The following is a 24,864-nucleotide window of genomic DNA, read 5'->3' on the forward strand; positions in this document are numbered from 1 at the left end:
ATTTGGGGTATTTGACTAGTATTTGTTTAAAAATCAAGATGTGAATTCCTACCAAATTTATTTTAAAATGAGGCCAAGCTACATGGAGTCCAGCCAGATCTCTGTGTTCTGCCATGACCTGAATTGCTGAGTCCAGGCCACAACCCAGCCAGTGGTCATAGGCAGTTAGTGATCCCGGGGCCAGATGCTGAGTTGAGTGAGCCAAAGTCCTAGTATCCAGCAGGAGGACATGGTATTGGCTTATCTCATCTGGAGCCATTTCTTTGTACAAGAGGGTCTCAGTAGGCTCAAGAGGAGTGAGGTTTAAGTTGAGAGGCTGAACTGGTTTTTCTTTGCCAGTTTATCACATGAATAATTGCAGCTTCTCACCTACTTGAGTGATCTTGGACTTGGCCTGTCTCTGACCTTGACCTTGTCAAGCCTCATCAGTTCTTTTCCCTACCCTGGCACCCGTAACACCTGTGGAAGCTTCTTCACTCACTCTCACATCTACTGAATCCATGCAGTTTGGTGCTGTAGATGCATTGTGCCCCTGTAAGAGGCAAGTCTACTTCAGAGGCAAGGATTCCATGACTTTGTTTCACAACCTGCATTCCCTCCTCTGTGCAGTTCTTTTCCATCTCCAAGCTTTTATTCTTGTCTATATTTAAAGTTTACCTCTGAGTGGCATTTTCAAACTTTTTAACTCTGTGGGGTAGTATGTGCATTTGGGGGCTATGTTGAGATCTGCTTTCATCATTCAAAGCCCTGAGGCTACCTTTGCTATTAATTGACAGTGAGTCTTGTAGGTTTTCCAGCCAGTTTTTACTTATTGGATCAGTTATTAATATAATGAAATTTATCCAATTATTACAGTGTGCCAGCTACTGTTGTAGGTGTTTTTTGCATCAACGCATTCAACACATAATAATTCTGTAAGATAAATTTCTATATGTTCCCAGCTGAGTGAGGAAACTGAGACCAAGAGAAGTCAAGTAAATTTTCCAAAGTTACTCAGGAGTTACTAATAAGTAGTGCTAATTTGGCTTCAAAACGCTGCACCTAAACATTGCTCTGTGCTCAAAACTAAGATTGAGCTACTGATCTTCATGCTGCTTGTGTGCTCAGGGTCCCTCCATCTCTCCAGGGCCCATTGTATTCTCTGTGTTTAAGTAGTATTATACCTCTGAGTTTGAAAAGAACACATATGACAATGCTAACTCTAGATATTTTCAGAGAGGACACTAGAAAAGCACTAAGGGTCATTTGTGAGCATTAATTCTATATTTTGCTTCTGTGGGAGGATGCTGCTTGTGTGTCTGTTGACATAATTCCCTTCTTTCAGATAGTGGTAGTGAGTGGTGCTTGGAGTGCACAGTGTGTTTGGAAGGCCACCAAAGTCTGTTTGTGTAGCAAGGACTCCAGGTCCTGGAGAGCTGGTTGGGCCAGCTGTGGCTCAGCAAGAGCTTTAATTTAGAATTTCCGGAGCCACTTGTGGATCCAAAGTATGTCATATGTGTTTCAAAATAATAATTGAGAAGGAAACAAAAACAGCAAGTCAGCTGTAAAAATTGTATAATGTGTAACAACAGGGCCAGGTTACCAATGGCCGTCACCCCTGGGGGAAATCAGTAACAAAGTGTATTGGAAAGTTCCCTGTTAGTTTGGATGGGGAGGGTGGGGCAGAGCTGGGAGAGGGTGAAGGTTCAGGGTCTTGGGAATAACTTGAATAGGGCAAGTCAATTACTCACTGGGCTATGATTTGGACGTTAATGTCATTGTCTGGAGCCTGAGCTGGGAGTAAGATCAGCTTTGGGGGCAGAAGTGGTATTTGAAAATGGGGGTGGGTGTAGGGAATGAAAGTTTTTATTGGAACCCTCAGTGGAAGAGAGAAGAGGTAGAGAAATGATCATGTCATTTCTAATGTACTTCCCTCATTGTCATCTCTCATATCAAGACCACATATCATCTGGCCCAGCTTATCTGTTCAGGGTAGCATCTCATACCACTTGCCCTATATCCACTAAGTCCCAGCTTATCTTTCTGTACCCCCTAACCTTGTTCAGATCATAGGAATTCACACTTGCTCTCATCTGAGTCTGGAATATTCTCCCTCTGTGTCTGCACATAGGCTTTCATCATCTAAGTTTCAGCTTAAATGTCATTCCCTCAATGTGTTTTTTTCCTGATCACCCTATCTAAAATACAGTCTTCCCCTACATTGCTGTTTATCCCAGCAGCCTGCTCATCTTTCCTTAATAAATAATCGCACATATTACAACCTCTAATATTTGATCAACTTGATTATCTTGCTTATTTGTGGTGATTCTTCATTCATTCCATTCTCCATGAGGCCAGGGACCACATGAATATTGTTCACTGCTGTCTCCCCAACTTCCAGTAGAGTGACTAACTCAAAGCAAATGTTTAATAAATGTTTGTTTCAAAAGTAGGTGGGTAGGAGGAAGACTGAGTGATTTGGCATTAGAAAAGGGAGGCATGGTGAGCCTCTGGAATAGTTTATGATGGGATCCAGCCTGTGATCTCGGCTCCTTGATTCCACACTTCAGTGACAGAAACTGGATTCAGGAGCACTTCTACATGCAGATTCTCCTGCTCTCTTTATGATGATGGTCTGAGTGAAGAAGAAGGAAGTTGATTTGACCAGTGTTGTAACAGGCTGCTTATGCCTTCTGGAGTTTTTGTCTTTTTAATGTGAATCTTTAAGAAGAATTCTGAACTAATATCAGTTACTAATCCCTAATATGTATACAGAACTTTTCATAGATTGTCATACCTATTGGATTACAATGGGAAATAATAAGGACACACAATTTTTAATCCCATTTCAGAGATGAGAAATTAGCCTCAGAGAGTTTAAGAGACTTTTTTCATGTCAAATGGCTGATATTAGAATATAGGATGCTTGGTTTGTATAAATTATTCTATTACATTTTTTTCAGAACATATTTATTTTTATAATTATTTGCATGGTAGGGTGATTGTATTTATAGCCCCTAATTTTTATCTCTTTCTGTATCAACACCATTGGCTGTGTGACTCTGATATCCCTCTCACTTTCTCCTGTGAGTTTCCTTTGTGTGTAGTTCTCACTTTTAAAACCATAGTTATCTTTCATATTTTTAAAATATGAAAATAGAGAAGTCAAATCAACCAGAATGTGGCCAAGTGAAAATAGAATACAGGCAGTAGCAAATGAACCAAACTGTATTATAAATGAGTAATACAACTGCACTGAAGTGGATGGGGAAAAAATAAAAACTAATCTAACACAAGAAAACATGTTTTGACTATGCCAAAAGGCTAAAGACCAAAAGTTTTTTAAAGTACACAAACTGTACTCTAGTAAGTTTGTTTTTAACAGGGGTATGGGTTAGCAATTCTGAAACTACATGTGTTAGAGGACTGAGCAAATAAGTAAATATGTTGTAGGTGATAAGAATCAGGTTTCTCAATAGTGGAGAAAGAAATTATAAACAAAGAGGAAAGTTAAAAGAAAACCTATGATGTTTGGGACCCAGAGTATCAGTATGAACTTATAGTTTTTAAGTGATAGATGGATGGATGGATGGATAGACAAATAGATACAGAAGGTGATATAGGTGTGTATATACATTTGTGTGCATTCATGTATTTCTGAGCTCTTTCTGCCTAGAGGGCCTAGAAGCAGTGACATCATAGTAGCAAGAAGCACATCTACCTCCCAGATCTTAGTTTCTAATACCATTCTCCAATAAAATAACTTGGGTTTGTTAGTGAAGTAGTTGATGTTAGGTCCATACACAGGAAAATGCAGATGAACCTGGTGCCAGAAAACAAGGGAGTACTTGAAAATGTTGCCCATGTTGCAAGTACACAGAACCATCTTGAAGGAACTCCCAATGGCCAAAGCTGGGAAGCAATAAAATAAATGATTATAGTATTGGATTATAATCACAGAATAAAATATTCTGAAGTCCAAACTTTTATAAATAATTGAAAAAAGTGGTGCTGAAGGAACAAAGTTTTCCTTACAGTAAAATCCTAATTAATAAATGTAGGTGAAATGATGAAAGTAGAAAATTGCACTTTATCAAAAGAGTAATTGTTGGAGGTGAGAATCATCAGTGTTTCCTAACTTGGGTGAAAATATGAAAGAGAAGATATTTTTGTTATTTCAAAATATCTACCCACAAAATACTTATTAATCACCAAGGGACAAATAGTAACTTTACATTTGAGAAATCTGGTGGATACCACCCTAATCAAGTGATAATAGCATCATCAATAATGAGATATATTGTTATAATCCTTCTCTTGATGTGATATACTTGAAAGGGTATGGCGTCATGCTTATGGTATTCTTCCCAAAATATCTAATCTGATTTAATCCCAAAGAACCAAATTGAGAGTTATTATTGTATAAAATAACTGGTCAGGTCTCTTCAAAGGTGTCTTGGTCAGGAAAGACAAAGTAAACCTGAACTGTGCCAGATTTGAGGACACTAAGGAAACATGACAATTAAACATAAGATTCTGTGTCAGAGCCTATAAGAGATGAAGAACATTAATTGGACCTTGACAAAATTTGGTAAGATCTGTAGACCAGTTAACAATATTGTATGACAGTGTTAACTTCCTGGCTTTGATAGTTTTACTATCATCAGGTAAGATGTTAACATATGGGGAAGCTGGGCAAAGGATATACGGTAACTCTTTGTACTACTTTTGCAGATGTTTTATAAAAATAAATAAATAAAACAGGTGCAGTCCCTGCCCTCAAATGTGGTCCCTGCCTTCCAAGCACTTACAGTCTAGGGATGGAGACTGACATTATCGTAAAAACATTCAAATGAATGTAAAATTCTAAGTGCCTCACAAGGGAGTAATAGTGGGATGAAAGCATGTTTATGGGGTATTTATTCCATTTGGGGAGGTGGGGTGAGGGATGACAAGGAAGGGATATTAAAGTTGAGATCTGAAGGAAGTCTGGGAGGCAGTGAGATGTAGGAGGAAGAAGAGAGCATTCCAGGCAGAACTGACACTGCACACAAAGGTCCTATGGTGGGAAGGAGCAGGACACATTAAGAAATAGAATAAAGCCAGTGGGGATACAGTTAAAAGAGGGAGGAGTAGAGGGAGGAGAAGGGCTGGAGAATTAGATAGGCAGGAGAAAAGACAGATCAAAATGGTTTCAGTAGGAGAGATATGATTCAGGGAAGAAGGAGTGACCACTTATTTGGCATTTATTATGTACCAGGTTTTGTGCTAGAGACAGCCCTGTAGTAATTATTCCTGTTAGTCTTCTTTTAAAGATGGAAAGCCTAAGTCACATGCCAGCATCATTGAGAAATTGCATATTTCAGCTCCCTGGTTCTGCTGGGCCAGCATTAATACCACCAAGTTCTCTGAATCTCAGGAGTCCCAAGAGAGGGTCCTAGGGAAACAGACTTCAAAAGAAATGCATAGTTGGTTCATAAAAGAGAACAGTTCTCACCTAAGAGAGTTTGTGGTGACTGAAGTGAACAATGGAGTCAGTGCCATTTGCCACTCACAGGCACTTTGAATGCCTTTGGGTGAGTTGGTCCGCCTCAGGTTGATTGGACAGTATACTCTTCTTTATGCAGAACTATTAGCTGATACAGGGTTCAGAGATGTTGTACCTTCCATTTGACTTACGCTCTTATCTATGCAACCACACATCCTCAATGCTTAAAAACACACAAAAGTATAGATGTATTTGATAGGAGAGCTCAGATGGGCACAAGATTCCTTTGATGATTAAGAAGGCATGTGTAGATCCTCACAGGCTCATGACCACCATCAAGGCCATGTAATATGGTAGCAAAAGAAAGAATGTCCTATAGAAAGGCTGGGCTGATTCTAGAACAAATAGTAGAAGTTGCTCTATGTAAGTTACTGACACCCATGCCTTTACTACCTGGTCAATTCCCTTTCTCTTGTAAAAGAGTGTCTAAGGGGTGAATGATGTCCCAGTTATGTATCAGGTTGAACTTTATGCTTAAGGTTCCATGAACACAGACACTTAGCATATGTTAATAGCATTTCTTCTGTGGGATGGGTTTTGGGAGGCTTTAATCTGTTTTTAGCCATCTGTGAATACCCAGAAAATCCATTTGATCCAGTGTGTGCACTACAGAAATCCTTTCAAGGGTTGTTCTTGGTTGTCACCATCCTTTAAGTTGATATCAACTTTAAACCTGAAAAAGGAAAATGCCAAGGTTGTTTTGGGTTTTGTGGCTTTGGGAGATTTTCCATGTTCATTTCAAATGGTTTAAGGCAGACTATGGGAAAGGTATTGTGCTGATGGTTATGTGGTTTGTATCTTCACATTTTATCTCCACCAGTTAAGTCTCCAGTTGGCAGAAGACCCAGGAGGGAGTCCTGTCTCGCTTGCCAACTCTGAGTGTGGTTGTTTAGAAGGCTGAGGCTGTGGGTTTATTCCCACTTTATATGGCAGTCTCAAAGCATTGAGTCAGTACTTTAATTTTGCTTAATTAAAATGTATTAAATTAAACTAGATTTTGTTTAATCCACTTTAAAGGAGAGTTTAAATTTGTTCATATTTAAACTGGCCTGAATGAGTGTTTTAATTTTGTTTCATCTTTATCTTTTGAAAAGATAAATTCAGGAATTCTAGATCCCTAGATTTGGGTGACTTCTTACTGATTCAGACCCACTCCCAGGGGCCATGCTAGGATGGGTTGGGTGGTTGTCAGTCCCACACCCCTTAGGGTTTCAAGGAAGCTCAAAACAAAGAAGTGGACACTAGTCTATACGGTCCCTAGTGGATGTGGATGGAACTTGTTGGGTTACTCCTAATAAAAGGAGTAGCCAGGCAACCAGGTCCACCTAGTAAGGAAGGAAGGACAGATTTGGGAAGAGAGCAGTAGCCTTGCCTCCCCAGGGAAGTCAGAAGCAGATGAAGGTTCTAAGAGTGGTTAGATGTTGGGAAATAGAACCTAGAGAAATTCCCCTAGCAGGTGACAGATCAGCTAGAATTCTTTATAGGCTAATTGTGTTTGATCTACCTTATTTGGTTTTTTTTATTTATGCACACATCTCTAATTCCCATTGCTGGGATTATAGCATACCTGCTGCTGTTACAGGCATGTTCCCTTTTCCTCTCCTACTTCCATTCTCAGAGGCGCTCTTCTTGGTTCTAAGTCCACTCAATCAGGAAACACAGACTGGGAGCTCAGAAGGGCTGTCCAAGCCAGAGGGCGAGTGGTGAGTCACTGCCTCTGGACTAGGAATCAGGGTAATCAGGTTTAGTTTTTGCTTTTGTGACTACAGTGTAATATTGGACAAATCTTTTTTTTTATTTTAATAAAATTTTTATTGACTAATTATAGATTCCCATATAATTGTAAGGTAAAATAGAAAGAGATCCTTTGTACCCTTCACTCAGTTTTTCCCCATGGTAACATCTTCCAAAACAATAGTACAGTATCACCATCAGGATATTGATTTGATGTAATCCACTGCTCTTATTCAGATTTCCCCAGTTTTACTGTACTCGTGTGTGTTTGCATGTATAATTAGCTCTACACAGTTGTATCACACATGCAGTTTCACTCATTCACCAACAGGATACAAAGTAGTTCCATATCCCCAAGGATCTCTCATGTTGGTGTTTTACAACCACATCCACCTCCCTCCTACACTCCACATCCCTTATCTCTAAGTTCTGGCGACCAATCACTAAGCTGTTCTAAAATTTGCTAAAATTTTTCATTTCAAAATATTCTATAAATTGAATCATGTAGTAGGTAAGCTTTAGGGATCAACTTTCTTCACTCAGCTTAATTCCCTAGACATTTATCCAAATTGTTGTGTGTACCAATAGTTTGCTCCTCTGCATTGCTGAGTATTATTCCACACTATGTATGTATCACAATGTGTTTACCATTCATCTGTGGAAGGACAGCTGGGCTGTCCTGGTTTTGGGTGAACATAAGTAACCATTGCTCTAGGATAAATGCCCAAGAGTACAATTGCTGGGTCTTGTGGTAATTGCAAGGGTAGTTTTATAAGAAACTGCCAAACTTTTCCAGAGTGACTGTACAATTTACATTCCCACCAGCAGTGTATGAGTGATCCAGTCACTCCAAATCAATAGCATAATAGTAATATTGTCACTACTTTTAATTTTAGCCATTCTGATTGTTATATAATGATACCTCATTGTGGTTTTAATTTGCATCTCCCTGATAGGTAACAATATTGACCATCTTTTTATGTGTTTTTTGACATCTACATATTTTCCTCAGTGAAATGTTTGTTCCTATCCTTCACTCATTTTTAATTCGATTTTTTTTGGTACTGTCGAGATTTGAGAATTTTTTATATCTTCCTGATATGTGTCTTTTGTGAGATGCGTGATTTGCAAATGTTTCCAGTCTCTAGTTGGCTTTTGATCCTCTTCACGTAAATAACAACTTTGTTGAGACTTAATTCACCTGTTTAAAGTGTACAGCTCAGTGGCTTTTAGTATATGCAGAGTGGGTCAGCCATCACCACAGGCAACTTTAAAACATTTTCATCATCCCAAAGAAGCTCTGTAACTTTTTTTTTTGCAAAACAAAAACTTTTAATTTTGATGAGGTTCAATTGATCAACTTTTCCTTTTTATGGCTGTTCTGAACTCTTTCCCAAAGATTTTCTATTTTTTAATTTTATAGTTTTGTATTTTGTGATTGAATCAATGCATTCATATATTTTGAAGTAATTTTTGTATAAGAAGGAAGGTTTAGGTCAAGGTTTACTTGTTTGTTTTGCCTATGGAAGTCCAGTCACTACAGCATCTCCTCCATTGAATTGCTTTGCATATTTGTCAAAAGTTTGGCACCTTCAAGTGGGTCTATTTCTGGGTTCTCTGTTCTTTTCCGCTGATCTATGTGTCTGTGCCTTCTAATTTAACTTTTTAAAAATGCAATCAACCTGTCTGAAAAATAGGGTTGGTAATGCCTACAATTTTACTCCCAGGTTGTTCAGAGAAGCAACTGTGATTATGTAAGGTACATGCTGTTATTGGGTAGAACAAGTTTCAATTATTCCCTTTCAGCGTATCTGGTTGTCATTGTTCAGTTTGCACATTCATGTGCTGGGAACACGACGGGTTACCACTCAGTGATGGACAAGGGTAATGTCCACTTAATGGTGACTTAGCAGCAAAGTTAGAATCCCTGCCTGGCTTCCATCTACAGCCCTTTGCAGGCTCTCTGGATTCCTACCACTATCCTAGTTTGTATAGGTTCAGAAATACAAACTTATTTTAGTAAGCAAAGTATAACATAATTATAGTAGGGCTGATGTCCCCTAATCACTTGGAAAATGGAAATAGTTTAGGATTGGGTGGTTTAGAATTGTCCAGGGCATTCTCAATTCTCAAAAGGCTGCACAATCAATCTGTCTTTCTGAACCTTGATCACCCTGCTTACTCCATGTGCTCCCTCTCTCTCTTCTGTCTAGTTACATACTACCTACCCTGAAGGGCTATTACCATCTTGACAGGCAAGTCTGTTCCATTTGCTAACCAAGCAGAGGGTGCCTCAGTAAAAGTAAAGTTGGTTTTATTTACCTCTATAATTTCAGGACCTGGCAAAGTAACTAGAAAATAGCAGGTACTCATTGATGCCAGCTTTCTTTGACCTCTTTTCTCTCCAAATTCCTATCCGATTATCATTGTTAGTGACACTTAATCATTTATCATATGTATGATTCTGTTTCTTGCTGATGGTTTTTTTTCTTCTCCAATAAATGAGAGAACATCATGAAGTTAAGAACTATGGTTTCTACTTTATCTTTCCCCAGAGCCGCTAGTGTTGGCCTGGCAGATCCTGAATATGTGCACAATGTCTTATGCGTAATTACATTTCACAGTCTAGGTACAAAGAGTCCATGACTTATGAGGGTTGACTTAGGATTTTTTGACTTTATGGTCGTGTGAAAGTGATACATTCAGTAGGAGCCATACTTCAGATTTGAACTGAGATCTTCTCCCAGGCTAGTGATATGCAGTACCACACTCTGTCACGATGCTGGGCAGCCACATCTCCCAGCCAGCCAAGCAATCATGAGGGTAAATAACCAAAGTACTTACAATCATTCTATACCCATACAGTCATTCCATTTCTCCTTTCAGTACAGTATTCTGTAAGATACATGAGATATTGAACACTTTAGTATAAAATAGGCTTTGTATGAGATGATTTTGTGCAACTGTGGGCTGATGTAAAGTGTTCTGAGCACATTTAATGTAGGCTAAGCTAAGTTATGATGTGTGCTAGGTTAGGTGTATTAAATGCAATTTCAGCATAAGATATTTTCAACTTATTGTGGGATCATCAGGACAAAACTCCAACATAAGTCAAGGATGAGCTGTATATTGAATTCATTACTCCATTTTTGAGAAAAATTTCAGAGCCCCTGTTTCTAAAACCAGGAGGCCCAAAGCAACATCTAGGGAGGAATTATATGGGGTTGATGTGTGAGAGAGCTGCCTTCTTGGGCAAACAAACAAGGAGTTAGGTGGAGGATTGAGAGGAAAATTTAGATGTTTGCAATGTGTAGTCCAACACATCAAACAGACATACAGCGGACATAGCTCAGGCTGACACTATTAAGCCAAACATAGCTGCCTAGGAAATGAGTAGCTTCAAGAGGGCAGAGCAGGCAGGCAGAAAGGTTAATCCAAGTCTGGCCTGTCACAATGATGGATGGATTGTAGCCTCAAGACAGAGGAAGAAAGTCACAAAGGGCAGGACCAACCCAGGTTGCAATCAAGGGTCAAGGGTCCAGGAAAGATCCAGGGAAAGAACATTTAATTCGTGCTATTGTCAAACCTCATTTCCTGACTCTAGAAATTTGGAAAAGGAAATTTGTAGCTAATTAATATGTTAATTAAAACTTGTTTAGAAAAACCTTATTTTGATAACTCCACTTGTTGAAATGTTAAGGCCTTAATAACCATGCTTCAGTAATTGAGAAACAGTGATTGCTGATTGAGCCTCTTTAGGGACCTAAAGTCACTGTGGGAGTAACTGATGCAGAGGAGAAAGGACAGGAGGTTGGTAGGGCTGTGTTCACTTCAACATCAGCCATCTACCAAGGAAGTCACTTTTTTAAGATTTATATTTTAAATTGTGGTAAAACCTATATAATATAAATGTATCATTTAAACTATTTTAAGTGTACATTTCAGTCGATTTATGTACATTCACGTTGTGCACCTGTCACCACTGTCTACCCTTCCCCACAACTGTTTTCATCTTCCCAAACTGAAACTCTATGCCAATTAAACAGTAACTCCTCATCATGTCCCTTTCTTGCCAGCCCTCGGCAACCACCAATCTATTTCCTGACTATAGGAATCTGATGACTCTTGGTGCCTCATGTAAATGGAGTCACACAGTGTTTGTCCTCTTGTGACTGGTTGTTTCACTTGGCGTTATGTCCTCAAGGTTCATCCATGTTGTAGCATGTGTCAGAATGCCCTTCTTTTTTAAGGCTGGATAATATCCTATGTGTGTATGTATTCCATTTTGTTTATTCATTGATGGACGGAAGCTACTTTTTAAAATAATCTCAGCGTTGGAACTTACTGATAGCTCTCCTAAAAATAAAAATAAAGAAGAGTATGGAAAAATGATAGGTAAAAATTACTGGCTTCTGAGTGCTCCCTCCTTATTGCTTTACTCTAAATGGATGAGGAACTAAGATATTTTACAAAGCAAAGACAGGGATGACGCAACCAGGCTCATCAAAATCATGGCTCTCCCACTCAGTGGAGTTAAATTGTCATTGAAAATTGGACTGGAACGGAGAGAGACAAACGGCACTCAATCAGGAATCAGAAAAGACTGGTTTATTATGGCACCGGTGCGGACTCAGTGGAGTAAGCTCCAAACCCTGAGCACCAGTGATGCAGCTAGCAAGGCTTTTGTGCAGGCAGTCTTCCAGGATGGGCAGGGCCTTTGGGCAGTTTAGTGGGCCCCTGGGCAGGGAACCTATCACGGAACATTCCTTAGGTTACTTAGGCTCAGTGGGCTTAGTAGGGGCAGGGGTCATTCCTTCACAAAATAAGCCTTAACTGAAACTGAGAGAGACTAATGTTTTTACCTGTTATGAACATATCATCTTTACTTGCAAACAGGATTGAGGAAAACAAAATAATGCTTATTCTGACTCTGGAATTGGGCTTGATGCTCATGCTGCATTCCAGTTTACTCCTTTCTTACAATAATTCTTGAGTCAAACTGTAGGCAAAACAGCAAATAATTAGGAGAGCCTGGATTAATATCCAAGTACCTTGAGCTCTGAAAAAGTGCTATGCAATAAAAATATGTGACCCACAAATAGAATTCACATATGTAATTCTCAATGTTCTAGTAGCCAAGAAAAAAAGGTGAAATAAAAAACTTAGCCTAAGATATTAGAATATTATTATTTCAACATGCAATCAAAGTCAACTATTAATGTGATAGTTTACATTTTATCCACACCAAGTCTTTGAGACCCAGTGTATATTTTACATTTATAGCACATTTCAAGTGCTCAATTGACACATGTAACTGGTGGCTGTCTATTGTTCTAAGCTTCTCTGGACTGTAGTGTTCTTCTCATTGCCCCAGGAAGTATATTTATCTGACGAAGTTCAGTGTCTCCCTTTGTACTTCATGTTATCTATAGCTCCTTAATGGAAATGTTGTCTCATATTTTCAAAGCTCTTTACCACCATATACCTTCACAGAAAGAATGGCCAGCTTCTTACTTAGAGGGAATAATTCCTTTTTTTCTCCTTGATTTTGCCTTTTCCCCAAGGTCTGTTCTCTACCTTTGGAGAACCAGGAAGTGAATGAATAGACAAATTGGGTAGATATACATTTCTCAATAACTATGTAGATTATTATATGATTGCTGTTGGGAGGGGAGCATTTTAGATGGTTGGGGAGAATAGCCTTTGACTACTTGGTGAAAAGGATGAACATCAACAAAAGAATTAGCAAAGAATCTCAGAAAAATGCTGCTATTAAATTATACATTGTAGTGAAGAAAATAAAAGTAAAGGGTCTTTGCATTTTTAAAGTTTTTTTTTAACTAAAGAAGTGATATAGAAAACACAACAAAGTGGATAAAAAAGAAAGTGGGGAAGCTCCCACTTTCTCTAATGAGCTTCCAAGACATTTCAAAGCGGAAGTGGGAATGTCTTGTTATTTTGCAAGTTCCCTTGCTCCTTAGAGGCATGAGAGCATTTTACTCCAGGAAAGTATTTCCTTTAGGAAACAAAATTTGCCCAATTTTGCCATGTGTGCGCAATTGTTATTAGCTTTCTACATTGGGATTGGGGAGCTGGAGGTTAGTAAATGTGCCAGAGAAAATATAGAGGTAGGGAGGGAGAGCTAAATGACTAAGTTAACATGATGGCTCACTGAGCCCTGATGTTGGTTGATGTGTGTCTTGAATGAATGAAGGGGGGGCCTCAAGGAAAGCTGGGAAAGGATGAGTTCAGTATTTGTGGGATCCAGATATTCTACTAGAACCAGACCCTGACCATCACCTTGTGGCCGTGGGTGTCTTGGATTGTAACCATGACCCTGTCTAGTTCTCTCTGTGAGTGACTCTCTCTGTGAGTGCCCCAGGACACTCCTGCCAGAACTTGCCAGACAGCTGTCCTTCCTTTGGTCACAGACACCTGTCGCATAAAGTGATTCACTGGGGTTCCGGCAGGTAACTCCTCCCCAGAGGAGTAGCTGTGTGAGGGAGGCCTAGGGTGACATTGGAACCTGTGAAAGGCCCAGTGTCCTGTCATCCTTAATATTGCCTTTGTCTTCAGACAGGTATTTAAGACCAGCTCAGCATTTTGTGAATTCATCAGTCCCATGGAGCCCAAATGAGCCCTGTGGGTGGTTTATCTACTCCCAACTTCTATGGAAACTCATCTTTGTTACTGTTCCAAATTCAGGCTCAAAAGAGGCTCATGTTTGATGAATAAATGGCTAACATTCAGATTAGATTCACTAGAATGTGAATACCATATTTTTGTTTTGTTTACTGCTTTATCTATCACCTCAACCTCAAACTATATATTAAGTGAATGAATCCATATACTCATTCATCAAATATGTCTTGCATATTAAAAGTACTAGCCTCAGTGCTGAGTCTTGAGATAACAGATGACTGAGACAGCAGTCCAGTCTCCCTTGTAAAGAAAGCCTTCCCTCAGGGAGATACTGACCCTGTCGGAAGAAAATTGAATGAAACGCAGAGCTTTCAGTAGAGGATAAACAGTGGCAAAAATATTTTGTTTGCTACATTTGGTAATAGATAAAATCCTGCCTTTGGTTCATAACAAGAATAACATTCTGACTTCCACTAGAAAAAAGCAGACTTAAAAGGTTTGTTCATCCTACATTCCAGTTTACTCCTTCCTTGATTTGTTCTGTCTCAGATCAGAGACAGAGTCTCTCTTTTTGGTGCTTGTCACAAGGGCAAAGTGATCCATGATTGCAGCTGATATAACGGCCCCTAGGATTATAATTTTATGTCTCCCGAGTTCACCCGGCCCTGAATTATTTTGCCAGGTCTGTGATGTCCCAGAGGGCTAAGAAAAAGTGATAGATTCCGTCCTTTTAGATGATTTAGAAAACAAATTCTTGTAAAACATTGGGCTACCCTATACTCTATAGCATTTCCTACTTTACAAAAAGATTCTTGTAAAGTTAATACACTGTTTTGTAAATATAGTGAGGCTGAGTTTCACCATGAAAACAACACAAAAATATTATAGACTAGAAAGTTCCAGTTCCCACCTCCACTATGGGAAACTTAACAATTCTGGACAAAGAGTTTTAAAAATATATTTCTTTTCTTTAAATACACAGGGTGGAGTGGGCATGAACATGAGCAAAGTTCTCAGAGGAAAAAGAAAGAGAGTCAAAGAAAGGAATAAAGGAAAATTATAAGGAAAAGTACATATTTTGGCATTGGTTTTGGGTGGAGGAGAGCCACGAATAGGAGAAAAACAAAACATTTTGAAACCTTATAATAAATTGGCATGCAAAAAAGTTTCATTGCTATGAAATTAAGCAGAGGGGAAGAACTGTAAAGATGGCCATATGTATGTAAATATGACCATATGAAAATGGTTGCTGTCTGCTTGAAGGTGGAGAGATGGTTTCTCAAGGACTCTGTGATGTATTTCTTTGATTGGTGTGCTCAAAAATTTCTTTCCTCTTGACTCTTGCTTTCTTACCAAGTTAACATTATTACTCAGGATGTTCATTTTCTGAGGAATTCTGGGGGTACAGGAAGAGCTTAAACTCATTATGCCCTGGAGTCAAGTTGGTGAAATGAAATATCAAGTGGTTCCTTGTGATCTGGGGGTTAGCTGCTGCAAAGGGAGTGGACCATCAGGTTTCTTACTAACAGACATGCACAGCCTTTGATGCCTTGTGGGAGAGTGTTACTAAGTGATGAATCCAGTAATATCACCAAGGACTTTCTCGCTTTATTTAAAAGTGGAGTGAATAATGTTTTCTTCCCCTCTCCATAAACCTTGGTACCTTCAGATCATTTAAGAAGATACGCATACACTCATGGGATTGTTTTCCTCAGAACCACAGTAAGCATATCGCCTTTCTGAATATGTTATTTCTGGAAGCCATTGTAAGGATCAGTCTTATTCATGTTACTGACAGAGTGGAACTATTGAAAGTGAATCCAAGGTTTATTTACCCTTAACTTCCTGAGCCGAGGGGATGGACCAAATGCTGCCACTTAGAGATAAAAGCAACCCACCCCCCTGAAGTTATGGATAAGAGATAATGTCTAAAAACATGGAGGGGGTGATGAAGTCATATTGTGCAGGTTATATGTTTATGTGTAACAGAAAACCTCAAATAAGATTTATTTAAAATATTACTGAGTACAAAGAACTGTTCTAGGTGCTGGGAATAAAAAGTGAAATTGACATAGTAGCCATCTTCCATTTTAGTTGAAAAATAGACTTTCATTCCTCTCTCACATAAATGAAATTTGGAAATAAAATGTTCAAGGCTGGTGGAGTGTTCCACAATCATCAGGAACTCAGACTCAGTCTTCAATCTTGTGTTTCTATCTTCTTTGACATCCGACTTCCACTTTCTTGTCCAGACCATCTACATTCAGGCCAAGAAGAAAGAAGAGGAAATGTGGCTGTGCTCTCCCTTTAAGTTCTGTAAGTTAAAATGGAGCACTTCCCCCTGTGTCCCATTGGTCAGAATTCAGCCACAGGGTGGCTGGGAAATTTATTCCTTATTCCAGGAGGCCATCTGCCTATCTAAAAATCAAGGAGACAGAACAAATACTGTGGTCAGCTGGTGGTCTGACAGAGTCATCGTAAAGGCCTTCACTACCTTCAGTATTTGATAGGGTAGTTTTAGGGCTTGATACAGACAAAAGAGGAGGCCCCTAGGCAGGCAAGGAAGGGACACTGAGAGGGTTCCCACCTTAGAGTGACCTAGGTCTGTTTGGATAGCACTGACTGATTTTTCATTTTTATGTCAACAGTTGGCTTTAGGTTTATGTGAGCATTAAGAAAAGCCTTTTAAACAAATTACACCATATTTGGTGAACATATACTATGATTGAAGAACTTGGTAATCTCTAAAAGTACTTCTAGAATGTATAAGGAGGCAGATATGGAGTCCCAGAGCTGGCGTTTCCTTGGGAGGTGATGATGAAGTAGGATCAGCCCCAGGGGAATGAGGTCGATGTCAGACGGTCCTAGGCTGGTCCTTCACTCATCTTCTGACATACGGAAGAGGACCCCATTCTTTAAGACACCCCTCTCCTGTCTCTTCCTCAGTTGCTCTACTTAAGTAATAGGTCTTTCTGGTCAGTCAAGATGTAAACCTTCATTAAGACCAGGGAGAACCCTATGGTGAAGGTATAAGCTACTTGAGGAAACAGGTACCCAGAGTTTCTGTTCCCACTCGGTAGCTCCTAGACAATACTTTCATTCTTCATTTCCATACAAGCCATCTTAGAAAGACAGATTCTTATAATCCTGAAGCGGTCCTAGCAGTCATTTCATATAACTTCTTTCTTGAGCTAGTATTCCTTCAAGGCTGTATTTCCCAAGTGATGTGCCATGAAACAATAGGTATTAATAGGATCTCTGAAAACAACAAGTACCAAGGTCAAGAAGGCTTGGGAAATAGTGTCCTAAGTTCCCCACTTGGGGATTCACATATAGTTTTAGCTTTTTATAGGCTGGTAGAATTCCATATCTTACATGAAAATGTAACTGTGCAGGAATAGCCTCTTTTTGCACACCTTGAGAAATGGAAAGCTCACCACCAAGGGCTTGCAGACTATGTATACAACGCCTTTTACAGTGCCTTCAGCGAAGCGTGAAAGTCCCAGAGTCATTCACCAATCCCTCATGCACTGAGTCAAAGGCAGTGTGTCACCAGAGCCCTGTCGTGCTGGCACTCATCCATTTGGTAGATCAGGTAGGTTTTCTTTTTCTTGTCTTATTCTTGCCCCAGCTGCTGCCTCCACACCTGGCCTTCATTGTTAGAAATTCACCAGCGCATTCCTATCAGAGAATGAGGAAGGGAGGGAGTGTGGGATCAAGTCTCAAATCAGTAGAATTGCTTGTTATTACAAGTGTTAGCAATGAATGAAATAGGTCATTTAAATATAATGAATCAAATTGTATCATAAATTTGCATTCTGATTACTGACTTTGGAGATCTTAAAATATGCCTTTTGCCTATACTTGATTAATTATGTTGTTATTTGGGAAGTTTCATATACATTTCCAAAGTGATCTGTTATTTCCTTCCTCCTTCTGGACGTGTTCTGAGTGAAGCAAGGATGGCAGCAGCATGAACCGTCAGCCCTTAGAGAGTGTATTTCCTTTTTATTTTTTCTGGTGCTGGTTTCTCATCCACACCCCTAAACCTGGGGAATACTTGCTGTTGGCATCTACTGGTTGCTAACACTTAGACTCACCTTGTTTCACTTATCTTTAAAGACAGCTGTCTTCACTTTATCAGTGGCCAGTTTTGAGAAATGGAGTCTGTTACTGAAGTGTACAAATATTTTGGTTCAGTGAACGAGGTAAATTTGTGCTTGATGAAAATGAGCTTCCTGGCTCAGCATTTCAATTCCACCCAAAGCTGGCCTGCAGAGACAGACACCTCTAGCAGCTTGGCCTCTGTTGCTAATGGATATGAGCCCCAGCACTGACATTCAGCTCTGCAGGGAAAGCTCTACAGTGTTCTGCCAAGGAAGGGGTCCGGCTGCAAGTTTGTGATAGCAGCAAACTGCTGACAGTTGTGCGTGGGCAGTGGGAAAGGCATGTTTGCTCAACTCCAATACACCAGCTGAGACGACCCTTGGCAATGGTGCCACCTGGTGGTTTGAAGCTGTGCCATGAGGATCCCTTGGGGTCATCTGCCACATCCCAGTGATCACAGCTGTTTCAGGATTCTCTTTTTTCCTTGCTTTTTGCATAATCTTTGTTTGAAGAAAAGGTTTCATGAGTAAAATGAATTTTTGAAGTATTAATTCAGTTTCCTCATTACATGGAGGTAGGGTGCATATGGTGATGAGAACACGAGGTAAATTTGTGCTTGATGAAAATGAGATTCCTGGCTCAGCATTTCAATTCCACCCAAAGCTGGCCATAGGACTTGCATGTGGCTCAGTGCAGAAGTGGTGCAGGCCAGGCCCACAGGGTTGGGTAGTGAGCAGTTGTCAACAGCGGGACTGGACAGAAGCTACCCAAGCTCTGTTAGACTTAGGTTTCTCTTCAGAAGAGAGACCGTTTTCCCAGTGCCATTTCTCCAGCTACCAACTCTGGGTCCAGAACATCTTCTCTGAGTAGCATTTGTCTGGGTTAAACAAGAGAAGCAAGACCTGTCTCCATAAAGCCAGTATCCGAAGGTCACATATTACCAATTGAGCTTTGCCTGGACAAATTTCCTTGAAGCATTGCTTAGGACTGGTAAGGACTTGGGGCTCTGGGGTCAACTGGGTTTTGGTCCAGCCTCTCCCCTAGATGATTATCTTGAGCTGATTCTTTCCATTCCCCACATTGCAGTTCCCAGGTAGGTGATACTATTTATTGACTATGAGACTTTGAATGAATTTTGTTACCTCTCTGAATCTCATTTAAAAATGACAGTAATAAGACATACCTCATATAGTTATTGAGAATGAAATAATAAATGATCAAATCCAAAAAATTCTCTATCACAGGCAAGGCTCTTGATAGGCACCCCATCAGAGGTGGCTGTTAGTGTCTGTGTTGTTGCTGAGTTGCTGTGTTTCAGGAAACTCACTCTGGTGGCAGGAAGGTGTGAGTAAGGGTACTGGGTCTCACTTGTCTGTAGTGTGTGGCCTGGAGAAGACTATTTTGAGAGGATATTCTTGGAGAAAGCTGGGCCTTAAAATTGGCAGGTACAGTTGATGGCCAATGTCCAATTAGTGGTAAGCTTTTACAGGTTATGCAGAAACATTCTTTCTCTGTGGAACATCTGGTTATGGGTCAACAAAACAGAATCCAGATGAGGGAAGAGTTGAGGGCAAAGCCATAGGCAATTTCCTAAGCAGAAGAGGTGGTTTCATTGCCCATGCTAGAAGCTACTGGAATGCTAAAAGCTCCTCTTAAAGAACAGCAAATGTTATAATTTCCAGAGTCTTCTGCTTTCTGTGTTCACTTCTCTTGCTCCATGGAAGCCTCCTCCAGTCAATTTCCTTAAGGCATGGTCCAGGCCCACGCACAGATGACCCTGAGTCTGAGAGAGACAGCATTTAAAGGCTCTGCTACCTGAGAAGGCTATGAGACAGAACTTCTTGAAGAGCTACCTAAAGCATTTGGGGAAGTAAATAATACCATTATTTGCATTTCCCAGGGATCTCTAGGGCCTCTGCTCAGTTGTGCACAGGGTGTCCTGGGCATCTCAGCAGACACTGGACAGGTTTCCTCACTTCCTTAGCCTCAGTCTTAGGAAAGTCCTATGTCAGGACTGGAAATAGTCCTTACCTAAACTGCCCATTTAGCTAGATTTCTCCCCTTAGAACAAACTCATCATGGTCTCAGTGTGGAGAATTCCCCAAATGAAACCAGTCATCTCTTGGGGAGAAGCACACAACTCTTGCAGTTCTTCCTTATTTATGATTCATAACTTGGTTCCAACTTATCTTCAGATTTTTCTTCAGCCATGAATCAAACATTTATTGGGTACCACTGTTTGCAATGCATGGTATTAGTGAGTACAAAGCTAAAGGAGATGCCTTTCTGCCCTTGAAGTACTTAAAGCCTAATTGGATAGCCCTTCAAGTAGCAAAAAATTATAGCAGTGTGGGAAGTGCTCTGGTTGAGGCCTATATGGAAGTTAGCCCAGTCCAGAAGAGGGTCTCTAAAGAGTTGTTGTGTGTGGTATGGGCTGGATTGTATCCTCTCAAATTTCCTGTGTTGAAGCTCTAACCCCCATTGTGACTGTATTTGAACCTAGGGCTTTTAGGAAGTAACTAAGATTAAGGGTGATCAGAAGTGCAGGGTATCTGTTTGCCAGAGTCCCTAGTCCATAAATGATCGTTTTTTGCTATACTGGAATCAGATAGACTTGGCTGGATCTAGCCTCTGCTGTTTATTATGTGGCTTTGGGAAAAACTACTAATTTCTTTGAACCTTAGTTTCCTCATATGTAAATGATGATAATTTTAGGGCTTATGTGTTGGATTTGCTGGTAGGAGGTCAAATGAGGTTTTGTACTTAGCACAGGCTCTGGCTTTTAGCAAGTGCTTAGGGTAGGTCTTGTTGAAAATTTTTAAATAGACGTATATCTTTACTAGACCCCATCTCCCATTTCTGCATTTCCTTCTACATTCTGAGTATCTCACCTGACTGCTGGAAAAATGAAAATAACATCATGGGCTTTAAAAATATTTTTTTTTCTTTACGCTCTTTTTTTCAACATTGTTGAGATAAAAGGTAGAGGGAGAGGAGTAAAGAAGTAGAAGTGAGGAAAGAAAGAAAAGACTGAGAGAAACATAGAAATCACCTTTATCCCTCCAGCTTTTGACCTGTGCCAGCCTCCCACCAGCTCCTCCCCTTCAATACCTGAGAGGAGAGAGAAGCACAGCCGGTGAGGAGCCCCAGGCTACACAGCCTGCCTTGCAGCATGGTCTCTGCCAACTGCAGCGAGCTGAAGCCTGCACAAGGGGACCAGCTCCAAGGGGCCCAGATGCTTGGAGGGCCACATGAGAGGCGGGGACCAAGTTACCAGCTGCTTTGTGTGGGCACTGAGTAAATAAGTGAATCTGCTGGTTGCCAAGTACATACACTCACGGAGAGCACTGAGCATCCTTGCAGCTTGGAGGTCTGTCCCCACATGGCAAGGACAGGAGGGAATTGAGAGGCAGCCACATCTAGCCTGCATTGATAGGATTTCTCTACATGGCTCAGACTGCCAACGTCCCTTCCAGAAACACAGGCCCCACATGAACTCAAGTGTGGCTTGTTCCTGACCGGCACAGAGAGATTTGGAAACAGATTGTAGTTTGAAATCATTTGTAAGAGCTTCAAAAAGGGATAGGAGGCTCATAGACGGGGCATAGGTAGGGGTGCAGACTTAGAAATCATAAAAAAAAGCTTTGGAGATTTCTCAGGAAAGTCACATTTACCCTCGCAGAATAAGTGGGGAAGGAAGATAGAAAGTTGTTCTACCACAGATAAGGAGATGAACATCTCCCCATTTATAAGGCTTCGCAGGACTTCCCTCCAAGGCTTATGTAACCCTGCATCATTCTTCAAAAGTCTTATGTCAAAGCACAGCAGTATTATTTTCAAGTAAAACACAATAGAATTTGAATTTATGGTTTTATCTCATTTCTTTTGTAAATATTACCCAGTATGTTCTAACTTCACAGAGACAGGAAAACTGAGGAACCAGAGAGGGTTCCACAGCAAATCAGCATACCCACTCCACAACTCAGAGAGAGAGCCCTGGGGGAAAGGGGAGGACGTGGTTTTAGTTGTCCCAGTGCTATGTCTGCAGCAGGGCCTCAGGAGAGCTTCTTCTAAATTGCTTCAAAGAGCAACACCAGGCTAGTAAGTGAAATTATGGGAAAGAGGTCAAGCTCAGTGCAGGAGAGAACTGCCTGACAGGACCGGGTGCGCTGTGAGCGGGTGAGTGCACCCTCCACCGGAGTTATCCAAGCTGGGGTTGGATGGCCATCACCAGAGATTAAGAGGGGGATGTGAGGTCTGCTATTTTGTACCCATGTTCTGCCCCTGCCAGGGGTCAGGGTGCTGATGACCAGGAGGTAGGAGGTGTGCCTTCCTGATAGAAATCTTCAATACTTCCTTCCTTCCTTCCTTCCTTCCTTCCTTCCTTCCTTCCTTCCTTCCTTCCTTCCTTCCTTCCTTCCTTCCTTCCTTCCTTACACTACTGGTAAATTCATCTTTGTCAACTCCATAAGCTGTTCTGAGCCCACTGAAACCTTTAAATTTGACCACCACTTGGGTTAAGCTTCCCTATATGTGAAGTAGCACTTTATTCCACTTGGTTTTAAATAGACTGCTTTCAAGTTTCAGGGAGTGCTACCCAGTTACAGTATTCTAGGATTTGGAGAATGATTCCAATTTCCTTCATGATTCTATAGCCTCTTCTAGGTTTAGTCTTCCAAACTATGATCCTGATATATTAAGTCTTCTTCACATTGAAAACCTGTTAGTTGCTTGGTAATTTCACTGTCCTTGGCTAGATCTCATCCAACTTGTTTTATTCCATCTTGAAGTGGGTGCCTGAATGCATGCAGCTTCTCCAGTTTACATGTTTTCCAGTTTTCTGCATGTTTGCACTATGGATAGGGTAGTGGATAGGATAATGCATGATTTTAAGGCATAGAAAGTCCTAGATCTTCCATTGACTTTATAGGCTAGGTGGCTTTGGGGAAATTATTTAACCAGCCACTTTGAACATTAGTTCCCACATTTGCAAAATGGAGAGAGCAGTATGTGCCCCAAATGTTCATGAGGAAAAACAATTTGCCATTTGAAAGTCTAGTATACTGCCTTGCACATAGTAGGCACTGAATAATTTAGAAGGGAAGGAGAGGAAAGAGAAAGATCCTGTTCTTCAGTCTAACACTTTCCCAACTGAGCTATTTTGGCTCCTCTAAGATCCCATTCTTGATTGAAATATCTTTTTAAATAGCAAGGGACCTATGGAAATGAATAGGTAATAATTATGTCAAAGAGGTACTTTTATATCTCCTTATAAGATTCAAATTTGCATTATCTTGGTCCTGTTCACTTAAATTGATCCCTTCTTCCATTTCATTCATGTATATAAGAACAGTGCCCTCACACGTTATAAATATAAATTAAACGTATGGCCTTGCATCTTTACAAACATGAGTGAGTAATATGTGGGAGACATATAGAATCATTCCGCTGTCTTCTGTTTATGTTTAGACGATCTTGACACCTCCCAGAAGGTAGAGCTACAACGAGAGAAATGGGACAGGAACAACTTGCCAAGCAGGAGCCTGTCTCGTCGTTCCATCAGCAAAGAGAGATGGGTGGAGACGCTGGTGGTAGCTGACACAAAGATGATTGAGTATCATGGGAGTGACAGTGTTGAGTCCTATATACTCACCATCATGAACATGGTATGTAGGGCTGCATGGGGGAGGGGCAGCTGGCAAACAGATGTTAGAAATGCCTCACCCTCCAAAAATGAGAGACCTTTTTTGTCCTTTTAATCTATGTGTATAAATTTATTCCCTGCTTAACTGATTAAGGATAGAAATTCAGAACAAATTAGTCTTTCTCTTAAAAATATGTATCCCTAGGAATATTTGTAATTTATCCATTTACATTTTCTACTAGGTATTTGTCAAGTGACTCAATCCTTTTAGTATGACTTTATCTCACCAATTTATGTTAGTGCACAAATGAGTAAACTGAGGAAAAGAACTAGAACATGATTTCCTCAAGATAGGTAGAGCTAGAGTTGGAATAAAGTCAATGATCCTGAATTCCAAGCTTCTTTTACATTGTTGATGTTTTTTGCCTTCCCAGAGAGAGTGTTAGTCAGGTCAAGGGGGAAAGCTGTTTGCCTGAGTAACTGATAATAAAGGATAGGAAGATCCTGGGTCAGAGAAAGGGTGAAAGAGAAGAAAGGCCCCAGTCCCTCAAGCACATAACCAGTCAATCACCTGGGAAAGGTTGTCTTTAAATATCATAATGTGGATTGGACCAGGGACATATCTCATTCCTTTGCACTCCACCCAAAATTCCTGACCTATGAGATGACATTTATTTTAAGCACAGCACAATGCCGTTTTACCCCTTCTCTGGCATTTATCTATCTAATCATGTGAGCTAATGGTTTTCCATTTCTGACTCTAGGTCACCGGGTTGTTCCATAACCCAAGCATTGGCAATGCAGTTCACATTGTTGTGGTTCGGCTCATTCTCCTTGAGGAAGAAGAGGTAAGGAATTGCTTCTCCTCCATTCCTCTGACCTGTATCCTTGTATTCCCTCCCTCCTTTCTTCAGCAGAGCTCTTGATGGACAAGAAAGAGGGTACCAGAAAGGTGTTTAGAAACCCACAGAGAAGGAAAAGGATATTTCTGTATTATTCCTTGGGAATTCACTGATGTCAAGAGGGAGATAGAGAACACTTCTGAGCTATACATACCTGGAATCACCTGACAGTCATTGCATCTAGTAACATACAAGTCAGATTTACAGAAGTTACTAAGAATGTCCCAGAGTGGAAAAAGACTAAATCATGATATGGTTGGGTGGTTTCAATGAAAGTTGGGAGGGCCATAGAAATGTTGAACCTTTTA

At 40.4% G+C, this 24,864-nt stretch overlaps 1 protein-coding gene across 2 annotated transcripts in view; it reads left to right on the forward strand.

Annotated features, from left to right (window-relative positions):
- ADAMTS12 (ADAM metallopeptidase with thrombospondin type 1 motif 12) overlaps nucleotides 1–24,864 on the forward strand; it is a 357,338-nt gene that overhangs the window by 203,575 nt on the left and 128,899 nt on the right. For both annotated transcript variants that reach the window (XM_073237370.1, XM_037001907.2), the window contains exons 4-5: nucleotides 23,480–23,676; nucleotides 24,419–24,502. In XM_073237370.1, coding sequence (XP_073093471.1) covers nucleotides 23,480–23,676; nucleotides 24,419–24,502 — 281 coding nt within the window. The remainder of the gene's footprint in view (nucleotides 1–23,479; nucleotides 23,677–24,418; nucleotides 24,503–24,864) is intronic.

The sequence above is a fragment of the Manis javanica genome, chromosome 1 (assembly GCF_040802235.1).
Source record: "Manis javanica isolate MJ-LG chromosome 1, MJ_LKY, whole genome shotgun sequence".
Classification (NCBI taxonomy): domain Eukaryota; kingdom Metazoa; phylum Chordata; class Mammalia; order Pholidota; family Manidae; genus Manis; species Manis javanica.